The sequence below is a fragment of the Macaca nemestrina genome, chromosome 2 (genome assembly GCF_043159975.1).
Source record: "Macaca nemestrina isolate mMacNem1 chromosome 2, mMacNem.hap1, whole genome shotgun sequence".
Taxonomy (NCBI): Eukaryota; Metazoa; Chordata; class Mammalia; order Primates; family Cercopithecidae; genus Macaca; species Macaca nemestrina.
The window spans coordinates 63,824,980-63,849,212 of NC_092126.1; the positions used below are offsets into that span (position 1 = coordinate 63,824,980).

Here is a 24,233-nt window from a genome sequence, read left to right on the forward strand (position 1 = left end):
ATCCTGGCTAACACATTGAAACCCCGTCTCTACTAAAAATACAAAAACTTAGCCGGGCGAGGTGGCGGGCGCCTGTAGTCCCAGCTACTCGGGAGGCTGAGGCAGGAGAATGGCGTAAGCCCGGGAGGCGGAGCTTGCAGTGAGCTGAGATCCGGCCACAGCACTCCAGCCTGGGTGACAGAGCGAGACTCCGTCTCAAAAAAAAAAAAAAAAAAACTAAGACACAAGCACACACATTAGCCTAGGCCCACAGGGTCAGGATCATCAGTATCACTGTCTTCCATCACCACATCTTGTCTCACTGGAAGGTCTTCAGGGGAAATAGCATGAAAGGAGCTGTCATCTCCTATGATAACAATGCTTTCTTCTGGAATACCTCCTGAAGGACCTGCCCAAGGCTGTATCAGAGTTAACATTTTTTTTTTTAATAAGCAGGAAGAGAACACTCTAAAATAATGATGAAAAGTAAATACACAAACCGGTGTCATTTATTGTCATTATCAGTATTACGTACTGTACATAACTGAATGTGCTGTACTTTTATACAACTGGCAGTGAAGAGGTTTGTTTACACCAGCATCACCACAGACACGTGAGTAATGCACTAGGCTATGACATTACAACGGCTATAACATTATGAGGCAATAGATTTTCTGCTCCATTATAATTTTATGGGATCACTACTGTATATGTCATTATGTAGTACATGACTATAATCTTCTGCAAAACCAGTCAAATCTAACCATGCCACAAAAATAACTACCACCATCTGTCTTAAAGAAAGTGACTCCTATATGGATGGAGATTAACAAGGGCATAGATCGATTCCATAGAATATTTCATTTAACTGATTTTAATATAACCGGATTAGGTCTGAGCCTTGGGAAACAGAAATCGCCTTGTTATAGAGAACCACACATTACAGTTTTAACTGAAGTTGTCTTTCATATAGGACAATCATAAATATGAATATTACAAGAGCTGACTACATACTTTCAAGTTTATATTTCCTGACAAAGGATATGATCTTTTTCCATCCTATAATTCAGAAAAAAATAACCACTTGCCCTATATAAACTCTAAAAAGAAAACTGCATAATCCCAGGAATAGGGGACAAGGAGTACTCCTCTTTGACCTACTATTAGCAGGTCCAACAAAAGATATATCACCACATGAAGAAATGTCTTAATACAAAAGCAGAAAATTTAAATCAGATTTGACTTTACACATTAGGGCTTTCATCTTGATGAGAAACTCGTAACAGCGGCAGCTTCTTTCCTATTTATTCACAAACTGATTGTTAAAAGGAAAAAAATAGGGCAGACTAATAATGCAACTTCGATCTTCAATCTTCTCTTTCCAACTCAAATGCTGGAATATGACACTCTTTTTATAATATTCTGCCCATGAGGTTCTCTCCCTTTTTTTCTGCCTTCAGAGTCCTTTCCAAAAGGAAATTACTGCCTGGCATTCTACATTATTCCTAATTTCCAGGTGGAAAAATGAGACAGATTAAGTGACTTCTAAAAATACTAGGGACTATATTTTTAAAAACAAGACAATAATTCAGATTTTCTTGCTTTAATTCTTCTCTATATTATCACAGTAAAATATTTAACAAAGTCCAAGAGATTACTGATACGCAATAATGACCTATGACTTTACATTAATGGAGTGATATATCAGTAATAAACTGATCAGTTGAGTAACTGGAAAATGTTTGAATGTAAAGAATGATTCACTATCCTGTTTATATTGTATTGAAATCGTCAAAACATTTAAAAACACAGAAAGTTTGGAGTAATATTAAATAATAATTAATAACTGTGAAATACTGCAACATCTTAAAGTACCTATTAAAATGACCAAAAACAGGTAAAATTTTGTTCAGTAAAACTTCAGTGAAGTTTTTTGACACAGAACTACATATATTTTTAAATTGGTAATCCACATAAGATACACACAAAACCTTCAAGTGACTAGATTGTTCAATAAATAAAACTCCACACTGTTTTGTTTTTATAGCCTAGTAAACTTATAATTCAGTAACGCCCTTTTAAGAAATTCTAGTCTATAGAATGACATGTCCAAATTGTTTGGTCCTATTAATTTCTTTAGCAAAAACCTCTAATTCCTTTATACTTAATTCCTCCAAATATCATCTTTGAAGGGCCTAATAAATCACAAGTGTAACCCTCCAGTCTCCAGTCTGTGGGTTCTTCATGAGTTTCAGTTCAGTGTAAGCCAGCACACTGACCTCCCCATGAATTTTCCACAGTACCTACTTTATTTAACACTTTGCACAAAGTATCCTGTCCTTCTAGGCTTTCTGTAGAATGTGAAGTTAATAATGGCATGTGGTGTTCCTTAGCATGACCTGCCAAAAAGTGATGATCTCCTTGGAAGAAAAGCCATGGGCTGCAATCACACGTCTGAGTTGACAGACATCCAAATGGATTCTATATAGAAAGAAAAGATTTGTGTCTTCTGGAATATGAATGTTCACTTTTAATAAATTCAAACAGATCCCGACATAAACATCTTCAAACTTGATGGGTTTTACGTGACCCATCATTTCATAGATCCTTGGCACCAAATCTCTGGACATTATATAACCCAACCCACTGCAGTATGGAGGGAACACCTTGAAAGGATACTCCTGGTATGAAATATGGGTTTTTTGGTAAAATCCTCTATAGGAATAATTATCAATTAGAGGATAACCTGTGAAAAACTTCTCTGAGTGGTTTACGTTTAAAAGATACTTCACTAAATTGCCAGTATTGATGAAAACATCAGTGTCTGTCTTCATGATGTACTTGGCATTGGGGCAAAACTCAGTTACCCACCTGAATGCCATAATGGTTTTCAAGGTCAGGTTATTATATGTGTCTAAAAAATCTTGTCGGATTATGTCACCATAAAGAAGGTGTTCATCCTCTAAGGACAATGCCAACATTTTGTCTTCCTTTTCAGCCTCTTGGCCTAATAAGAAAAATGTAAGAACCTCATATCCCCACCAAGACTTTTTTTCACCCCAAGTAACTCTAATGGCCTGCCTGGCTTTCACATCTGAAGGGTGGGAGGTCACCAGGATGACCAGAAATGGATTTTGATGAGAGCAGTTTGAATGCTCTCGAAGTGTGAAGTGAAAGTCTTGTCTGTAAATCGGCTCATACTCATAGAAGTACATCCAGTTCACGCGTTCTATCACATTGTAGTGGGGAAGGCTGAGGTACCACATCACCAGGAAACTCAGGAGTGACAGCAGCAGGAGGCTCCATTTGAGGGATCTCAGTGACATCCTACTCGAAAGGACAGTCCAGAGAGCCGGGGCCATCCACAGCAGCTCAGAAGCACGCGAGTTGAAAATTCTGGAAGAGTTATCGAAAATTGCGTTAATATTCCATACCCAAAACACATTTTCAAAAGACATCTGACTATCTACTCAAGGAGAAAGGGTAGAACAAAATCTCCAGAGTAAAACAAAAAGTCCTGACTTGAATCTACTTCATTTAACTATAAGCAAATAAATACCAGTAACCAAAACTCTATTTTAGCTTCTTACATCAAGACCAATGTTAGACATCCTTTGATTATTTTTGGAGTAGAGTTATCCTACTCTATCTAAATTAACAGGTTACTGTTAAATGTAATTCTATCCTAGGTGCAGATAGGATAGGGACAGAAAGAGATGGGTAATGGTGGGTTAAAAAATAAATCTACCATAAAAACAAATAAATAAAATGTATCTCCTAACTATAAAAAAAGGATTTAGTTCAAGGGGATATTACTAGCCACATGCCCAAATAAACGAAGGGTCTTTCTCAGCTGTGTGTTCTGATATGGATTCTAGCAAATTCGGATAAGAAAAACCCTATAGTGATCATTATTCTATTATTAGTGACTGCTGATGTGGGATAAGGTAGAGATTCTTCACCTGAAAGGCAAGTCCTCCAGACACAAATAGGATCATCTCTCTTGAGTTTTCAAACACTGACTATGAAACAGCTTTTACTTGCCCCAAACACCACCTATCCCTTCTTTTACCTCATTGGTTAAACTCAAATGCTAGTCTGGACAGCAACTGTTTAAATCAAAGGCCCGTCCTTAGTACTAAGTTTCCACATTTCCCATTCCAACCTCTTCAGAAATCACACACCCAATCAGAATCATGGGACGGAAACTCCTAGAACACCTGCTTTTACACAGAAGCTCTAGCTGAGACAAGAAGAGGCATAGAACATTCAGACTGTAAAGTGACAGCAAGGCCTCAGCTCTGTTCCTGATCTCAAGGCAGAGGGTGGTTTATAATCTGGGATTCCATAGAGCTTTCCTTGCACCATGGGCACAGACTTCAGTCTGCAGGCATTCATGTATGTGTGTTTACTGGACATCTTCTACTTCCAAAGACCAGGCACTAAGGAGACCAAAGGAAGTAGGAGACAGGAGAAAGAAGAAATCCCAAGACAACATGTAAACATGGCACCACAGTGCGCAGTACACACTGTTTACACCAAATGCTAAGGAATTTTAGCATAAGGGACAGATGAACAACATGAGGAAGGGTGGGCTGAGGAGGCTGCTGGCAGGTGCCCTTTTACCCACAATTATATGGGGGAGAGTTCTTGGAAAGTTGGAATTCACTATGGAGAATGGACATTAATGTCCTTATGGGAAGGCTGGTCTACCAAGGGTTCTACCTTGGGTCAACTTTAGGGTCTCTGGACATACAGCCCCTCTATCTCTTAATACATATGAAAATAACAGGATTTCAAGGCCTCCTTGTTCTCTTCATCTGGTCATCTCTTACCTGCCCTGATAACGTCTCGCCACAATTATCTTTTCTGTATGTAATGCTTTCCATATTTTAACCCACACAACGGAATGTAATGTTTTAGCAAACTCTCTCCAGTTCGGTTCCATGTATATGTGTCTTGCTTCTCCACTTACATTCTATGACCTTGTTGGCAAAAACAATTTTTCTCTCAGGAGTCAAAGGGCAAGACAAAGTGAGGCCTACGGCAGGAGTGCAATGGACACTGAAGCTTGATATGCTATCTCCATTTGTTAAAGGATAAAATATAGATCTGTCCATCCACCTCCTATCCTCCCCTATCCCCTTTACTAGCCATACACTGCCAATCCCAGAAAAAAACCTGAAGTGGAATAGTTTGAGAACAAGAATTATGAAATTAACACTGCCTTTATATGTTTTCTCCTCACCTGGCTGAGCATTTACATAACCCTTGAGGGCACCATTTACAACTCAGCCACTAACGACTTGTACATTTATTACAACAAGTATCTCATTCTAACAAATCAGCAGATTTTAACAGATTTTGGAAAAACAAAGGAAAGTGTTGTAAGGGGTGTCATTTATAAATTGCATATGGATGATGAAGGCCCTACTACTCTTCAACAATGGGAAGAACTTAAAATGGCAAACCTTATTATAAAAGTTACTTTTTACACATTCTATAAGCCATCGTTTCTAAATGTGAGAATGTTGACTACGGTTATTTTGTCTATCATTTATGGACCCATGAATAAAATAAAGCAGCAGCAAAGAGAGGTGAAACTATCTAGTCCAAAGCGAGGAACGGACTCTAAAGAACTGGCCGGAACAGACTAGGTCACCTACAACACACGTGGCTCCAAAGCCAGCTACTAAAGTCCACTCTCCAGCTCCATCCTTTACCAGCCAGGATGAATGGGTATGTATCTCTTGAAGTCTCAGTTTCCTGTCTCTATATTGAAGATATTAATATAGTGCAAATTAGTGATAATATATGCAAAGCTTCTGGCCTGTGTTAGGTATTCAACAAACAGAAGCTGTTATTATCAGCTGTGGTTCTACCCTTGGCATCATTTCCATCCTATTTGTGTTCTCTAAAATGATTCTTACTATCAAAATAGATTATCCTGAAAAGGAGGGAGGGGCAAAAATTTTTTTCATGTGGTTAAAAAATGTAATTAAAATACTAGGTAAAAATGACATGATGGCTACAAAAAGATGTTTCACAGGAAAATTAAAATATGCTAACATTCTTAGCATATTTTAAGGAACAAAGAGATATGGATAAACCTTCACATTTTGCTAAAAAGTTCATTTAAGAATGTACATTAATCTTTACATTGATCACTGAAAGAACAAATATAGAATACATATCTTCCAAATTGATTGAGAAATAGAAGAAAGTCAGTTATCTGTCTATTCAATATAAGGTACGAAAATGGGAAAGAAAAAGAAAAAATGCATGCAAACAGAAAATGCAAAAGATGATGGCAGGAATAAATCTAAATGTGCTGTTAATTAAGGAAACGTAAACTTATCTACTAAAAAAAGACTCTCAGGCTGGGCATGGTGGCTCATGCCTGTAATTCCAGCACTTTGGGAGGCCAAGGCAGGCGGATCACCTGATGTCAGGAGTTCAGGACCAACCTGGCCAACATGGCAAAACCCCATCTCTACTAAAAACACAAAAATTAGCCAGGCACAGTGGTGCACACTTGTAGTCCCAGCTACTCGGGAGGCCGAGGCAGGAGAACTGCTTAAACCTGAGAGGCAGAGGTTGCAGTGAGCTGAGATCCTGCCACTACACTCCAGCCTGGACAACAGAGCAGCAAGACTCTGTCTCAAACAAACAAACAAACATCATTAATAACGGGCAAAGGAGATGTTATTACTAATAGAAGAAACCATCCAAAAAGATAATTTAACAATCATGAAACTCTATAACCATAAAAACATATCATCAAAATACATAAAGCAAAACCTGAAGAGTATGGGTATAAATGGGAAAATTTATAATGAGAGATTTTTAATACATCTAAGTAACTGATACATCAAGCAGATAAAAAAGGATATGAATGTTTCAAATAATATTAATCTTGATCAAATGAAACATTTAGTACCTTTCATCTAATAAAAAGAATAGAAACATTCATTTTTAAGACAACATAACACATTTAAAAAGAAAACTAGTAATATTAGGTAACATAAGCCTTCTCAACAATTTTAAAAACAATAATATAGGCTACATTCTCTAACCACAGCACAATTATAAATCAGTTGCAAAAAATATGGAAAACACTTAAAAAAGTTAAAAACCATAAAATTTCCTAAAAATTTGTTTAGAAGCCCGAGGCGGGTGGATCATGAGGTCAGGAGATCAAGACCATCCTGGCTAACACAGTGAAACCCCGTCTCTACTAAAAATAAAAAAAAAAACAACAACAAAAACAATGTTTAGAAGCTCAAAATCCTCATATACACAATTTGTTTCATCCATAAATTTAAAGAGAACACCATATCTGCACTGCACACGAGCAATGTAAAACGTTTCAATGCAGGAGCTACTATACCAATCTCTTACTTGAAAATTACTGGGGTGATGGAGGAAAGACAGCATTTTTTATTTCCTGCTTTAAAGAATCATCTATAGTTCAGGGGAAGCAAATAGCTCTAATTGAAGAGAAAAAGCTCTTTATAGAAAAATGCCACTTATAGGCTAGGTATCATGGCTCACACCTATAATCCTAATGCTTTGGGCGGCTAAGGTGGGAGGATCACTTGAGACTAGGAGTTCAAGATCAGCCTGAGCAACAATAGTGAGACCCTGTCTCTACAAAAAATAATAAAATTAGCCAGGCATGGTGGCATGAGCCTGTGGTCTGGCTACTTGGGAAGCTGAGGCAGAAGGATGGTTTGGGTGTGGGAGGTCCGGGTTGCAGTGATCTGTGATTGTGCCACCGCACTGTAGCCTGGGTGACAAAGTGTGATCCTGCTTCAAAAATAAATAATTTAAAAATGTTTTAAAGAAAAATGCCAATTAGAAATGTATAGCAATCACCCCTGCAGTTTCCTGGACCATAGTTTCAGTTATCCACAGTCAACTAGAGTCTGAAAATATTAAATGAAAAATTCCAGAAATAAACAATTCATAAGCTTTAAATTGCACACTGTTCCGAGTAACATGACAAAATCTCACACCATCCTTCTCTGTCCCAGGTGGAACATGAATCCTCCCTCTTCCCAGCCTATCCACACTATATATGCTACCCACCTGTTAGTCACGTAGGAGCCCTCAGTTATCAGATTCACTGTCATGGTATCTCAGTACTTGCGTGCAAGTGACCCTTATTTTACCTAACAATGGCCCCAAGGCAGAAAAGTAGGGATGCTGACAATTCAGATAGGTCAAAGAGAAGCTCAAAGTGCTTCCTTTAAGTGAAAAGGTGACCTTGGCATTCCTTGGGTAGGGTGTGGTACTACAGTGGTTTCAGGCATGGTTGGGGGACAGGGTGTTGAACATAGCCCCCATGGATAAGCAGGGACTACTATAGATGGAATGACAGAATAAGAAAATTGTAATTTTGCAATATTTCATGAAATTACTGATGATTATTCATCAGGGTTTTGATAATAAATAAAAGGTTGATGGAGAATTGGCTATCTGTATGACGCCAAAGTAACACCATGAAGATTACTTTTTAATTGCAAGAACTGAAAAAATATAAACTTTACATTAGAAGATCAGGGTGTCACCACTCTTAACCCAATAATTAATCTTAACATCATAAATGATGGAACAAACACATATTAGATATTTCCTAATGAGATACAATGTAATTTTTAACTGGAATCTAATCAAATTTTACAATAAATACAGAGGATAGAAAGAAAAGCTAAGGAACATCACAAGAAAGCAATCAAATCCATAAATGTATGTCCATAAGATAATAAATAAAAGTTGGTATGTCTTCCAATGGAATCCCATATGATAGCTAAATGAACTGGATTTGTACACAGTACATCAATTTAACTCTCAAAAATAAAACATTGAGTATAAACAAGTTATATAATGATACATGTATAAATTACCATTTATAAAAATTCTAAAACACAAGAAATGATTAACCTTTAGAAGCAACTATGAATATGATTTTAATGGGACTACAGGAAATAATGATTTTAATGGGACTACAGGAAAACATACCACACCCATCAGCAGGAAGAATGAAAGGAACATGTGGTTAAAGGGGAAAAAAAACACTGGTCACAAATACTATACTATAATTAACAGCTGCTAATTCAGGGCGATGGAAATATAGGGGTTCTCTAATGTTTAGTTTTCTTTGTATTTTAACTTTATGAAAACAAACAGGAAAAAAGCATAATAAAAATGCTTTGGATATCAGAGCCAATCCACCCTAAATCTTGACGGCAACAATGACTAGTTGTATGACCTTAGGCATGTTAGTTACCTTCTCAAAAGTTTCATTTTTCAGCTATGAATCAGGCATCACAAAACCAATTCAATTATTGTGAGGTTTAATGGAAAGAACTTGGGTTAACCAGTCAGCACAGAGCCTGGCCCAGGACCAAGAGCACTTAATGGTTTCTGAATATTCCCAACATAAAGCAATGCTAAATTTTTGAGGTTATAGATATCCTAAATTTCTGATTTGATCATTACACATTGTATGTATGTATCAAAATATCACATGTACCTTATAAATATGTACAACCATCAATCGATAAACATATTTTTAAAATGATACTCAGCCATATACACAAAGGCTCAACTGAAATGGCCGCTGTGTTCACAGCATGTGTGTGTCACAGAAATCAAACTGGCCAGAGACCTCGGATTGGCTCATTTCCTGATAGTGAGAGCACACGGCAGCTGGCCTGCCTCCTTAGGACAGCTGAGTAGTGGGCTACAAGGACCCTGACACTGTTCTAACTCCCACGTCCCAAAGGAGGGACGGAAAGAAGAATCAACAATAGCGATGAATAGAAAACAATATGAAAAGGCCCAACAGGGAAGTATGCTATTGTTTTATTACTGACTTCTTAAATAATGCCACACATCACTGTCAAGAAAGAAATTACAACTTAAAAATAATTTCCATTTTCTAAAAGATAAACTTGACACTGTGGTTCACACCTATAATCCTAGCACTTTAGGAGGCTAAGGCGGGAGGATCGCTGGAGGCCAGGAGTTCAAGACCAACCTGGGGGAACACAGTGATACCCCATACCTACAAAAATTTTTTTAAGATAAATTTGTGCTTATATTAACTACACATGAATTTGCCAACTATACTATAAGCAATTTCCATTAAGCAAACAGTTCTTATCTATCCCACCAACTTAGTGCAATGCTGGGTGAACAGCAGGCCACCAGTAATTACTTGTTGATTTAGGGGTTGATCTGCAGCAGTTGAAAAAACATCTCACATACTAGAAAAGCTCAGAAAACCTCCAAAAATAAAAAGGTTATCAGCTTCCAGTGTATTAAGTGTACCAATGCTTCAACCATCAATGAAAGCACCACTCTCAAAGAGGGGGTAATCAGCACCTCCGTTATTAAATGCTGTAGCTTTACAGCAGCCAAAGATGGCCGTCTCCTTCCCAATGCCTCAACAATCACAGGCTGTATCTCTGTTTTATCTACAGGTGTTACAGACGCAAAAAGGCTCCGTGGGCCAAAACAACCAGAAATCATTCAAACAAACTATTATTATTATTATATATTTTTTGAGATGGAGTATTGCTCTGTCACCCAGGCTGGAGTGCAGTGGCGCAATCTTGGCTCACTGCAACCTCTGCCTCCTGGGTTCAAGCTATTCTCCTGCCTCAGCCTCCCAAGTAGCTGGGACTACAGGCACATGCTACCACGCCTGGCTAATTTTTGTATTTTCAGTACAGAGAGGGTTTCACCATATTGGTCAGGCTGTTCTTGAACTCCTGACCTCATGATCAACCCACCCTGGCCTCCCAAAGTGCTGGGGTTACAGGCGTGAGTAACCACACCCAGCCTAAACTATTCTTTTTTTTTTTTTTTTAGTGGAGGGCTTCTCAGAGTTTTTAGTATGTTAAGGTACATTCTCTGAGAAAAGGATATAATATGCAATGTTTCTCAAATTTCTGTGAACAACGAGCCAATTTTAATAGGTTTAATTTTCAGAGCCTCTGTCAAGACTTGTATTCCACACCTTTGGAAACCCCATCTTAGGAGGTCTCTGTATTTACTGATTTAAGAGGTCAGTTTCTGTGAATTTTTTTTTTTTTTTTTTTTTGAGACGGAGTCTCGCTCTGTAGCCCAGGCTGGAGTGCAGTGGCCGGATCTCAGCTCACTGCAAGCTCCGCCTCCCGGGTTCACGCCATTCTCCGGCCTCAGCCTCCCGAGTAGCTGGGACTACAGGCGCTGCCACCTCGCCCGGCTATTTTTTGTATTTCTTAGTAGAGACGGGGTTTCACCGTGTTAGCCAGGATGGTCTCGATCTCCTGACCTCGTGATCCGCCCATCTCGGCCTCCCAAAGTGCTGGGATTACAGGCTTGAGCCACCGCGCCCGGCCTCTGTGAATTATTAAAACCATAAAAATTGTAGTTGTAGTCTGGAGTAAATACAGATTGGTTCATTTACTTCAGACAACTTTTAGGAATTATTAAAGCTTAACATATATGTGCCCCACAATACAACAATCCCACTTGAGGCAGGACACTCACCATTAACGTGTATGTATGTCAAGGACATCAAGAAATATACAAGTGGGGGCTCAAGTCCTTCTAATGGCAGCCCCCCCTCAAAAAATGTACAAGAAAAGTCATTACAGCACACTAGTCATGATAGCCCCAACATGGAAACAACCCAAATATCCACCCACAATAGCAGGCAGAAATCCATATAACAGCACATTATCCAAAATGGACAAACTACCACACCACATCACAGCATGGACAATCTGCCAACCATAATGTTGTGTGAAAAAAGCCAAGCACATAAAGAACAGACACTATGATTCCATTTACGCCAAGTTGAAAAGTAGGCAAACTAAGCTATGGTGTTAGAATTCAGGACACTGCAACCTCTGGGGAGACAGAGGAAATATAACTGGGATGGAATGAGGGGACTTTCTAGGTGGTAGCCATGTTTACTCTGACAATTCACCTTACAACTTATGCACTCACCTTTTTGCATGTCATACTTCATTACAAACATTTTTTAAAAGCCTAGCAGTCCAGTCAGTCATTCTGTGTATCACTGTGGGCACTCAGTGTTAACAAGTATTAACAATGGTACCAGGAGATGGCAACAGTAACTGCTTCCAGGCACCAGATCATGTAATCTTCATGAGAGTCCCATGAATTAAGGTGCTTTAAAAACCCCTATTATCCTCTTTTAATAGGTGAGAAAACTAAGACTTAGGGAGAATATGCTCAAAATCACAGGCTTGTAAGTGGTGGAGACAAACTCAAACAAGACTCCAGATCTCACGTTCTTGGCTGCTAGATCCCAGGGAGTTTGCTGCCTGCTCGCTATGCTTCCTATGCTAAGGAGCTCTTCTGACCAGAGCTGCTTTGAGTTTTAATTTCTTGCAACCATTGAACCTTGATATAAACAGTATAGCAGCATCACAGCCTTATCATTTTCACAAGGAAGACTCAAAATTCCTACCCTTAAAACCTAAAATACAAATTTTTAACAAGAATAGTAACTAATCGTTCATGCAGATACACACTTTTTTATTTTACTACAAAAACATACTGGAGGTCACTAGAAAACAAATGGGGGTATTGGTATTCAAATGCAAAGACTCCAGGAAAACAGACAAACAGAGATACTACAACAGCACAACTATTTAAGCCAAAATAACCCGAAACTCTTTCCTGGAGTGCAAAAACGTTGGTTATTGCCTGCAAAAAGAAATCAAATGTAATCATTAAAAAATATATTTATTCTAATTGCAAATGTAATGTTATGTTCATTACAGAAAATTTAGGGAATGCCAAAAAAGCACAGAGACAATAAAAGCTTAAAAATAACAATATTAACATCAAAAAAAAAAAATTTAGAGATGTGTCTTGCTATGTTTCCCAGGCTGGAGAGCAGTGGCTATTCACAGGCACAATCATCCTCGAACTCCTGGCCTCAAGTGATCCACCCCAGTAGCTAGGACCACAGGCATGTGTCACAATGCCAGCAACAATGTTTCACATTTTTTATGAAGATCTGTTAAGTCTCTGGCTGCAAGGGTTTATATAAGCCTCTTTCTCATCTGCTACTACTACTCCCTCCCAATCCTATTTCAACCACATGGCTTCCATTATTTTTGATTTTTTAAATTTTTTTCTTAATTAAAAACATATATAAATATATAGAGATGGGGTCTTGCTATGTTACCCAAGCTGGTCTCGAACTCCTGGACTCAAGCAATCCTCCCACCGCAGCCTCTTAAAGTGCTAGGATTATAGATGTGGGCCACCAAACCCGGCCTGGCTCCCATTCTTATCCCTGAATATGTCAACTATTTTGCTCCCTTGCGGAGCCTGCACTTACTCTGCCCCTCCAACCAAAAAGCTGGTTCTTGGAAAGGCTGGCTCCTCATGCCTCAGATCTCAGCACAGTGTCACTTAGGAGAGTCCGTCCCTGACCCCTTATCTCACGTAGTTCTCCCAGCACTTATTTTCTATCACATCCCTCATTATTCCCTTCCGTAAAGTACATGAATGTGCTTTGGTTAAGGAATAGGCCAAGGCGAACATTCGGGTCAAAGTGACTTAGCAAGTTTAGGGCACAGGCGCATACTTAACTTGTTAGATAACCTGTCTGTGTAAGTTTATACTTGGCTTTGAGTCGCTATTGTTTGTAAAAGGTGTAACTGCCCTGCTGATGCTGTGCACAGGGCTTGAGTTGGCTTGACATGGCTTGGGGGTGCACTAATGCCCAGAGAGAGTGATGCTACTGACCCCTGTAAGGGAGAGTGGGTCGCCTCGGGAAAGAGGACTTATGTCCAGAGGGAAAATATAGGCTGCTAACCCTGATGCCGGCATTGTAGGCCAGGGAGTGCAGCTGCAAGGGTGGGGGCAGCAGGAGCAGGCTCATAAGAGGAGCCACAAAGCTGAAGTAAACAGCCAAGATAAAGAAACTGTGAGAAAGAGTTAGTGTAAGTAAGCTGCTGATTAAAAAGCTGCTGAATAAAACTACATTTCACCTGCCTACAGCCCCCCGAGTGTTCATTCAGCTATTCGCCCATCCACCCACTCCCCTCGGACCTCAGCTGGGACTCAAACCTAACATCTTGTCGGACATCAGCTGGGACTTAAACCTAACACCTTCTCAGCATTTAACCCTATCTAGACTTTTAAAAATCTATTTCTATTTGTTTATTGTCTGTTCCCTTCAAAAGAATGTAAGATTGAAGAGGGGGAAAACCTGACCTATCTTATTCACTGCCATATTTCCAGTGTCTAACACATAGTAGGCGCTCTGTAATATTCGCATACTTTGTAAATGGTTTGGTAACGTACTTTTATCCACTTAGTAAATATTGCCAAGAATAAATTGAATCCAAAAGTAAACTGAATTTGTTAGATTATGCTTTTCAACAGCTCTCTTCTAATAACAAAACCTTATTGTAATAGGCTATGCTAACTCTGATCATGTGCATTTTAAAAGGTCCAAAAAAAACAAACGAATTTTAGCTACATTTTAGGTCCAAGCATGCTAGATTCAGGATCATCCATATGCTAACTATTATAGATAATTACCAAACTACTGTCAGTTTTGCAACATTCTAACTTTTCTTCTACATAAAATACTGCAAAGGGAGTGGAAATCTTAATTGCCTAAAAAAAGGTCCTGTGCATATTAATTCAAATCATCATTACATCAATCATGTATATTCCTTATTATACAACTCACGTTATCAATTCACATATTTGAGGGAAATTTCACCAGTACCCTTTCAAACTAAACACATTAACTCATAAAGCAATATAAAACTCTACCATTCAATTAGACTCATCAATTACACATCTATTTATTTTCACAACTCACTGCTGCTTTGTGTTTGAGGATCTCCCCTGATTATACAGAAATAAACACAGCCAGTGCCATCTGACCACTACTTTTTTCCTCTCTTCTTTAACCCAGTGGTTCTCACTTTGCACACATTACAATCTCCTGAAGAACTTGAAAAACACTGGAAGCAAAGCTGGATGCCAGACCAACTAAATGAGAGTTTCAGAGCATGGCAGGGCTCAGGTGGCAGTAATTTTAGTTTATGTGCTGCCAAAGCGAGCACCAGGTGGCAGTATTTTTAAAGCTCCCAGGTGATTTGAATGTGATGCCTAGACCCCTCCCCCAAAGTGTATGGGCACCACCTGGGAGTGTATTAGGACTGCAAAGCCCCAAGCCCCACCCCAGACCTAGCGAATCAGAAACATTTTTAACAGGTGCCTTGTGGACATACTGAAGTTTGAGAAGCAATGAAATTCACTTCAGCAAATTACTCAACCTTTTTAAGGTTCAGTTACCTTATCTGTAAAATGGGAGCAATAATACCTTCTCGTGGGGTTTACTGGGAGAGCTACATGAAATAAAACGTCCTAAACATCTAGGATGGGGCTGGCACACAGTAAGGGCTAAGTGGATGGTATTGCTGCTATTATTAGAGTCCACACTATATGCTTCCTCTACAAATATTATTTGTCTACATCTCCTTTACAAACCTTGCTCCTAACTCCCAAATGTGTCTTACATGGCATGACGTTCTCTATAATACAATTAAACATGCAAATAAATCTTAGTGGATCCACCTTCTCCTTCCAAATCAGTAAGTCTTCTCCTAGAGTCCAAGGATTCTGTTTCCCCTAGAATCTCCCGCTGCCTGATGTTCTGCTATCCCGCAAATACGAGCCCCCAAGAACTACTGGTAGAGATCCACAAGGCCAAATGCGCACTTCTTGGTTCCTCCTCTGCACATGTGCTCCCCTCTCCCGGGATCTTTCTTTCTGCCCCATAGTCTTCCTACAAGTGAACATCATTTTTTTCTGGGCACCACTCACACTGTCAAAAGTCTCGCCATAGGCACTTGTAGGAACTGGAGGAGAGCTGCAAAATACAAGAACCTTTTCCAGCTGCAGTGCATGTGATATTCAAGTGGCGTCAGGCTACTTTATTTGAGGATTGTGCATATTTGATATGATTTACATTTTTCTCCATACTTTGGAGCATACAGCTGGACATATAATAGGAAATTTTATTTACTGAATGAATAGCAATTGGTATATTTGCTTAATTTGGTAACACGTAAAAATGAAATATACTTTCCTCTGTCAGGGCAAACAAAGGCTTACATCAAAAAGAACCTGCTTTCTACTCTATCCAACTTCTTCATACTCCCCTCTCTCCAAAATTTTAGCAATAGTCCTTGCCTGGTCCTGGCACTGTAGTAAGCATGTTTTGTATTTCCATTTGTTTGATGATTACAGCAATCTTACGAAGTAGGAACCATTATTATAACATTTATCTTTTGGCTAACCAGCCTGAGATTTGGACACCTGTTCACTAGTCAGGGTGTCAGAGCCTGCAGAGCCAAGCACTGAAAACTCGGCTATCTTCACCACCCTAAGTGGAGTCTGTAGCCACTGCACTACAAAAGCTTCCTTCCTGCCTTGTTTTATCCTACTGGCCTGGTGTCTTCATACTTTCATAATGCAGCACCTCTGTTCTTCCTCAGAGGTGAAGAGTTGTCAAAGTTAAACCACAAACTTTTGCGCAGGCATGGTGGCTCATGTCTGTAATCCCAGCACTTTGGGAGGTCAAGGCGGGCAGACTGCTTGAGGCCAGGAGTTCAAGACCAGCCTGGCAACATGGTGAAACCTCGTCTCTACTAAAAATACAACAATTAGCCAGGCATACTGGTGCATGCCTGTAATGCCAGCTATTCGAGTGGCTAAACCAGAAACTTTCAAGAAAGGGAAGTCTAGTCCAATTCCCATGCAAATCATACTGAGCTCTTCCAAATCCTCACCCAGTTTTCAATAAGTCTTCCCCAACAAGTTCACTTTTTGGCAATGGAGAAATCCATGAAGGGACTAATGGTAATCTGTATTCCAAATAACCCTGAATATGTTGCTGAGACTCTGTAAACATTAGTGAACACTTATGACACAAACGCAATGACCATCAGAAGCTAGAAGAGATTCCCTGAAAATGCTCTGTTTGACTAACCTAAGCCCCATTTTCAATAGGGTTCTTCAACAGAAGATCAAGGTAACTCCTAGACAACACCTAAGAATCAAGCTTCTCTGTAAAGAGAGCTGGGCACTTAAAGTCCTTCTGAACAAAATTGGAAAATGTGAGTAATGACAGTGGTTAGATGGCTTAAAAATCGGCTGATCCATCATAGCCAGTGTATTTTTCATGCAGTCATTTGTTCAAGAAACATTTCTTGGCCTTGTGCTGGACTCTGGGAATAGTGTTACACAAAAGTGCCAGAGACCTGCCCTCCTGCTGATGTTCTAAGGTTGACTGGAGCATCTTTGTCAAACTGGGGGAAAAAATCACAGGCCTATCTTTAGCCTTTTCTCATTTCATACTTCTAATTAAAGACAAAGGAATATGGGCTTATTCAATTTTGTAGGCAAGAAAAACACAGGAAAAAAATGACAAATTCATTAAAATATGTAATTACAATCCAAAAGGTTTTAACAGGTGAGAAAAAGCTAGACAGCAAGATGAAATTTGATGGGAACACATTTATTGTCCTATGTCAGAGTTCAAAAAACCAGCTGCACAAGAGCAGGATGGGGGGCCATTTTAACAGCAGCCTACACAGACCTTATGGTTTAGCTGAGTATGAGTCCAATACGATAAAAGGTGGTGATGTAAAGGAATAACTGGGCAGTTAGGAAACAAGGATTCTAGTTCTGGCAGGGAGGCAAGTCATTGAATTTGAGGAATTATTCCTCAACAGAATTTTAGGGCATTGGGCTAGGTTACTTATCAGGCTCCATCTGGCCCTACCAGCACAGAGATGATGTTCATTCTTGCACACCACTGTGTCCCCAGCACCTAGCATAGTGCCTGGCACATAGGAAGCACTCCCAAGTACTTGTGAATGAATGGCAGTGCTAACAGAAACCCTACAAGTGAATACTAGATTGTGTCCCCCTTCTCTAACACACACAGACACACACACACCCCCCAATACACTCCTAGGTTCAAGAAAGCATCTGGGCAAAAGGGGTCATAATTCCATAGCCCCATATGAGTTCCATTTCGAAAGGGTCACTGACAAGTTAGAAGAGGGTAACTCGTTCGGTGAAGGGTTTATCATCTGCATAAGGATTGCATGACATGTGGCTGAAGGAACTGGGATGTTCTGTTCTGGAGGCAAGAAAAACTTAGAAGGGCCATGGTAGAGATTTTCAAATTATTTTGAATAATATGTAAGTATCACTAGGCAAATGAGAAACCAAAAATAGTGTTATTCTAAGAAATGTCAAAGGTCCCTTCTAACTACAAGGTTCTACAACTTTGTTATTGACGTTTAAAATGTAGTTCATAGAAAAGGTTTCATTTTGGCATATTTTAAATTGTTCAATTTTTTTTTTAAAATTATTATTATACTTTGAGTTCTAGGGTACATGTGCATAACGTGCAGGTTTGTTACATATGTATACTTGTGCCATGTTGGTGTGCTGCAACCATCAACTCGTCAGCACCCATCAACTCGTCATTTACATCAGGTATAACTCCCAATGCAATCCCTCCCCACTCCCCGCTCCCCATGATAGGCCCCGGTGTGTGATGTTCCCCTTCCTGAGTCCAAGTGATCTCATTGTTCAGTTCCCACCTACGAGTGAGAACATGCGGTGTTTGGTTTTGTGTTCTTGTGATAGTTTGCTAAGAATGATGGTTTCCAGCTGCATCCATGTCCCTACAAAGGACACAAACTCATCCTTTTTTATGGCTGCATAGTATTCCATGGTGTATATAATTGTTCAATTTTTAAGAATGAATTTGAAGTATTTACTGAGTTTAAGAAAAAGCCCACCTCGAGCACCACTCTCTGTAGCTGTCACACAGTTTTAGGTAGACAGTGAGTATAAATACCTATACTCCATTACCATTTCTCAATTCTGCCCTTGAAACCCTGCTGGTTGCAGCACTACCACCCTCAGGTATCTTCTAAGATATATGGGAGAATGTCTTTCATTAAAGCCTCGTTAAAATGGAAGCCCGCTGCTTCCGTGTGCTGAGGTAGAAGACACCTGACTTTTTAAAGACACATGTAAGTAAGACATATTATATATACTGTTTGCAAACAAACTACTTTCTTGTAGGTAAAACAATCCCTGTATATGAGAATCTCTGATAGATTTCTGGGTTGTGGCATGCAGAATCTTTTACGGATTTCTGGGTTTGGGCTGAGAAAAATGAGGAGCAAACAAAAGCAGCAGGACTTCAGAAGGAAAATTTAGCTGCAATTTTCTTTTTGCTTCTGCCCTACTGCATATTCCAATAAAAACATAAAAAATCACTCTTAATAATTTGCAATACACATCAGGATTTTTAGCAGGGCTTTTTTTTTTTTTTTTTAAAGGCATAGTGAACTTCTGGACACTATAGAAGTTTATAGTGCTTCTAACTACAATTTACAAAGCACATTTCATGACACTGTTAAATTTGTGTTAACATCAATCCCATTTTTCAGGGAACAGTGCAGCCCAGGTAGAGGAAGACATGGAATCCAAACTCAAGCCCTTCAGCTCCAAATGCCAAGTTCCTTCTGCCAGGGCACAGTGCCCTGGGAGAGACCACCCTCACACCTAATCTCACAGCCTCCTGAGATTCCTGGGTGGGAAGCAAAGAATGCAGCAGAAGCAGACACACCTTTACACTCGGGGTGAGTAGTTGGAGAGCACCACGTGATACAGCAGTCAGTGGGAAGAGCCAACAGGTCAACCCGGTCCAGGGAGCTAGGAAAACTGGAGCAAAGATCACACAAGTCAGGCAGAACAGCAGCAAGACTGCCCTGAAAGCTGGGCTTTCTGTGTCTGTTTGTTACAAACAGCTTTATCCACCGGAGGAAGGGCATCAGGGAGCTGCTCTAGTTAACATTTCTTCCCATTACTACCCTAAATTGAGAATATTACAGATCTTTACCATTCTTGTTAGTTAAGCCATCAATTACCTTTGCCTTAGTCATCTGAGGGTATTTCATTCATTCACTCAGTGTTCTGGACCTGTGTTAGAGGTTGGTGTAGCAGCTGGGAAGCAGACAGACAAGCCCTGTTCTCAAGCTGCAGACACTCAATGCAGAGCATGGTGGAAGACTCACAACTACACATTTCATACCGAACATCATCAGTGAAGCCCACCTAGAGAACATGGGGGAGGCTTTCCAGCTCAAATGTTTCTAAATTAGTGACCAAAATCCACAGCAGGGAACTGAGCTTGCACTCTCAGAATGTGTTAGTGCCCAATAGAGGCATAAATTTACAGCCTGTATCAGTATAGAGAAAGGAACTATTTAATGCTAAGAGATAAAACTTGATGGTAACTTTTTATCTTAGAAAGTGCGTAACTCCATTCTCAACAACAAAGTCTGTAACCAAAATAGTAGTCAAATGTAATTCCAGATATGAGATATAGTTTGAGCCCTCATGTCATGCTGCAGGAATAGGTGGCTGCAGACTTGTGAAATGCTTTAAGAGGAGGACTTTGTTATTCTAACATTTATGAGACTGTTCAAAATGCACAGCTTGAGAGTTTAGCAGAAATCCATGTTCTATCCCAGAAGTGGGCAAACTTTTTTCCCCCATAAAAGGCAGATAGTAAATATTTTCTTTGTGGGCCCTAGGGTCTGTCTCAGCTACTCCATTCTGCTTTTGCATAGAAAGTGGTAACTCCATTCTTGAAAACAAACTCTGGAAACAAAACAGCTAAATATAGTTCTAGGTAAGACACACAGAAAGAGAAGCCACAGACAATGGGATCCTAGTTACCTACCTGTATTCAGAGTCAAAATTACATGGGGTGGGAAACTGATAACCTACTCTAGCTTTTAGTTCCTTAATATCTCAGAGATTCAAGGAGTGCACGTTATCTCCCCAGCCAAATCTCCCAACCTTCAGGCACTTGGGGCTCTACCCTACAGATGTTCTGTAGCTTCATCTTCCTTCCCCATGCTGATGTGCCCCTACAAATTGCCGTATTTCTAGCTCATCCTCTCATCTTCCCCTAGCCTCTAATTCACAATATGCCAAAAGGCCTGGTAACAAAAGCAAATCAATATTTATAATATACAAGTTTTTTATTAGTATAAAAGCATTGTCCATAGTTCCAAGAGAGATGTTTGCCTAACAGTTTGCTGTTAAATGAACTGTAACTTTTGAATGCATCTGTTGTGCAAGGTCATTAAGAGTATCCTGTTTGATCCCACATGCTTGACCCCATTCATGTGGCTATCTACCACACAGTGGGAGTTTACCCCACAGTGAGCAACAATGATCCATCCCTCTAAAAGGTTATTTGGTCTGGACACAATGTAGTTGTGAAAGGGACAAAGGCATTTCCGAAAAGGGAGTTCTACCTGCATCATCCAATGGTGGATGGAACAAAGCTGGAGGCTGGGCACAAAAAGAGACATCATCCATCCAAAGGCGAAAGAGAAAAAGTACTCAATGGAGCATTTTCTTAGGGATAAAGGGAGTTGAGTCAGAACTTGAAGTTAAATATGACCAACTGAATTAACTTTTTATAGTTATCGGGTTTTCCTGAAAAACCATGGTATTTTAGTACTTCAATATTTTAGAAAAAATATATATTATTAGAGCCAGGTGAGGTGGCACACACCTGAAGTCGTGGCTACTCTGCAGGCTAAGGTGGGAGGATTATTTGAGCCCAGGGGTTCTAGTCTAGCCTGGGCAACATAAAGAGGCCTTGTCTCTGTTTTTTAAGCAAGAAAAAAGACAAAAAATATGTATTATCCAAAATGGCTTAGTAGAGTTTCACTGTTGAAGTTCTTCAAATCCTCTGATGAAAGAATCATACTAGAATATACAACAAACTTCGTGGCTACATAAATGATCCTTAAACGTTGTAAAGGGCATTATTACGGACATTATTAACCAATTAGGATAATTTATAAGTTATAAGTAAGATGAACTCACCTGTGGAATTCCAGATGAAATTTAAGTTTTTTGTTGTTTTCTGTATTCCATAATTTAATTAAAACACTCAGATCTGCTGTGAATTACTGAACAGAAGAACAGAAAAAAAAAAAAGGCCATTCATTTGAATGAACATTTTAGTCTATGAGGGCAAAAAATGTCAGTCTCTTATCTCTTAAAAAACAGTTCTCTTCTACATGTTCGATAATTTGTGCTTTTATCAAGCATCGACACATACTAAGAGCACAAATTCAGCGCCCTTCTTTTGCTTAAGCCTCCTGGGAGAAGCTAAAAAACTTGTTCCCAGTCAAACACTGCAAACCCAAATTTTCCTTACCTCTGAAAACAGAAAAAAAAGACATGGTTTGGCAATTTCTTCCTTGACAGCTTTTCCGACAACACAGCCACCTTCTAAACGCAAACTGCAGAGGAAACAAAATCTCTGTGCAAACTGCAGAGGAAACAAAATCATGAAAGACCGGCAAATCTTCCTCCTAAATCCAGCAGTAAGAAGGTGAACGGATACTGAATTCAACGACTACCCGTGCTTGAGGATGGCATCATTCCTTCCTGCTTGGAAAAGTGACACTCCGTTGCACCTCTAGGAATCCTTTTAAAACGCCTTGTATGCTCCTTAACACCGCCTGTAGGAATCCTGTAGCCTTAGCCCCGTGGGATTTCCTTCTCTCCCCGCCCCTTCTCCTCATTCCCCATTGACTTTCACATTCCTTTCCAATCCCTCCGACAGCCCTGCGCCGGGGCCCTTCCCCATAGCTCCAAGAAAGCGTTCGCCGCAGGCCTGTTAGGGGCCCACCAATACCGTAACACCGTTCCCGTCCTCTTCCTCCGCACCGCTGCAAACGCCCCGGGTCGCTACCCGGATCTGACGGTGGCTGGACCCGCACAGGCGACGCAAGGTAAGGTGGACAACCAGCGGCTGCGGCCGCGGCCTGGGCCCTCCGCGTAGCCCACTGCCCCACTGGGCCCCTTCTCCCGCGCTCACCGGACGCGGGGAGCTGCTGGTCGCCGAGGCCCGAGCCCGAGCGCCAAGGCCGGGCGACTCTACCTGGGCCACGCTCCGCTCCAAAGGAGTGGGCGGTGCCTCCGGCCTAGCTGCCGGGTTCTAGGCGTTTACAAGGATGGCGCGTTCCAGGAAAGGCAGGTCCAGTGGACACGCCCGCCACCCAGCCGCAGGTCTCAACCGCCTCGGAGACTCTGCAGGGCCGCCCTTCTCACTCACCTCCTGTGCTCGGCGCGCACCCAGCTCGGAAGCGGGAAGGTGGACTGCGCTCCCGCTCTGCGCACACACGCAGCCTTCCCGCAGCCGCACGCACGGCCGGGCGCGCGCAGACCACGCGCCGGGGCAGCGGCCGGAAGCCCCTGGCTGCTCGCGCGGGCCCAGGTGGCCCCCAGCCCTGTGAGCTTGCATGGCGCGCCCTCTGGATCCTCGCAGTCATCTTGCATTCCGAGCACGGCCGTGTTATGTGTGCCTTTAGCTGATGCTGGCCAAGATTACACAACTTAGTGGCAGACATCAAGCTAGCATTTCTGTTTAAGATCCTTGGCCTGGAGGCGACCCTGGAGGGATTTTCTTGTTAAACTTCATACATAACTAATTAGGAAAGCAGAAACCTTAGGAGGAGTTCTTTGCTGTCTCAGAAGAAATGCCCGTACTTCTTCTGGAATCGATGGGAAATGGAGTTGGGGGTAAGAGAGACACGTCAGGTTTCAATGGCCTGTGTATGGATGGGAGTCCCAGGGAGTTGCTTTTGTACACCTAAGCATAGCTGACCTAAACTCTCAGATCCATCTCCTCAAATTCCTTTTACCAAGATGTGCAGTATTGATTGTACTGGTCCTTTCCTCAAAATCAGGTGGGTCTGAATCATGTATTTAACCACTACCACGCCCAGCCGTGAGCACCATCCCTGATTGTAACCCACACATTTGCATCAAGACTGTAAACGTGGCCCACCATTTCTTTTTGTTTATTCTTTGGCCTGACTGCTTCTTCCTTATAGCCTTTTTCTGCAAAATTACTTATGATAGTTTGAAGGTTCTCTGAAAATAATAAGGGTGAATATAGAGATCAAAATGGGTGTGCAACAAAAGTGAGTATAGATAGTAGCAGTGTAAGTCAAGGACTTAGTTGGCACTGCATAAATAATCAGATCTAAATTATAATAATCAGATCTAAATTATGGTTGAGATTGTTTTCCTGGTTCCAGCCTTGGCCGGTAGCTGTGTCCTTT

General features: G+C 40.6%; 2 protein-coding genes across 11 annotated transcripts in view; one reads left to right on the forward strand and one right to left on the reverse strand.

The window, feature by feature from the left end:
• Positions 1-470: 470 nt before the first annotated feature.
• LOC105488519 (beta-1,3-N-acetylgalactosaminyltransferase 1 (Globoside blood group)) lies at positions 471-23,358 on the reverse strand. Of its 7 annotated transcripts, none has more exons than XM_024794970.2 (5): positions 23,222-23,358; positions 22,319-22,403; positions 21,982-22,067; positions 19,700-19,794; positions 471-3,375 (listed from the first exon to the last, which is right to left on the reverse strand). In XM_024794970.2, the coding sequence occupies exon 5, from the start codon at positions 3,339-3,341 to the stop codon at positions 2,346-2,348; it is 996 nt and encodes a 331-aa protein (XP_024650738.1). In that variant the 5' UTR covers positions 3,342-3,375; positions 19,700-19,794; positions 21,982-22,067; positions 22,319-22,403; positions 23,222-23,358; the 3' UTR covers positions 471-2,345. The 7 variants fall into 7 exon arrangements, with proteins under 7 accessions (XP_024650738.1, XP_011750987.1, XP_024650740.1 ...); XM_011752685.3 differs by having other exon boundaries at positions 22,319-22,432; positions 23,222-23,322; XM_024794972.2 differs by lacking the exon at positions 23,222-23,358 and adding an exon at positions 22,985-23,206.
• Positions 22,780-24,233, forward strand: part of LOC105488520 (NMD3 ribosome export adaptor) — a 181,563-nt gene continuing 180,109 nt past the window's right edge. For all 4 annotated transcript variants that reach the window (XM_071091189.1, XM_011752692.3, XM_011752693.3 and 1 more), the window contains exon 1: positions 22,780-22,898. The gene's annotated coding sequence lies outside the window, so the exon portion shown is untranslated. The remainder of the gene's footprint in view (positions 22,899-24,233) is intronic.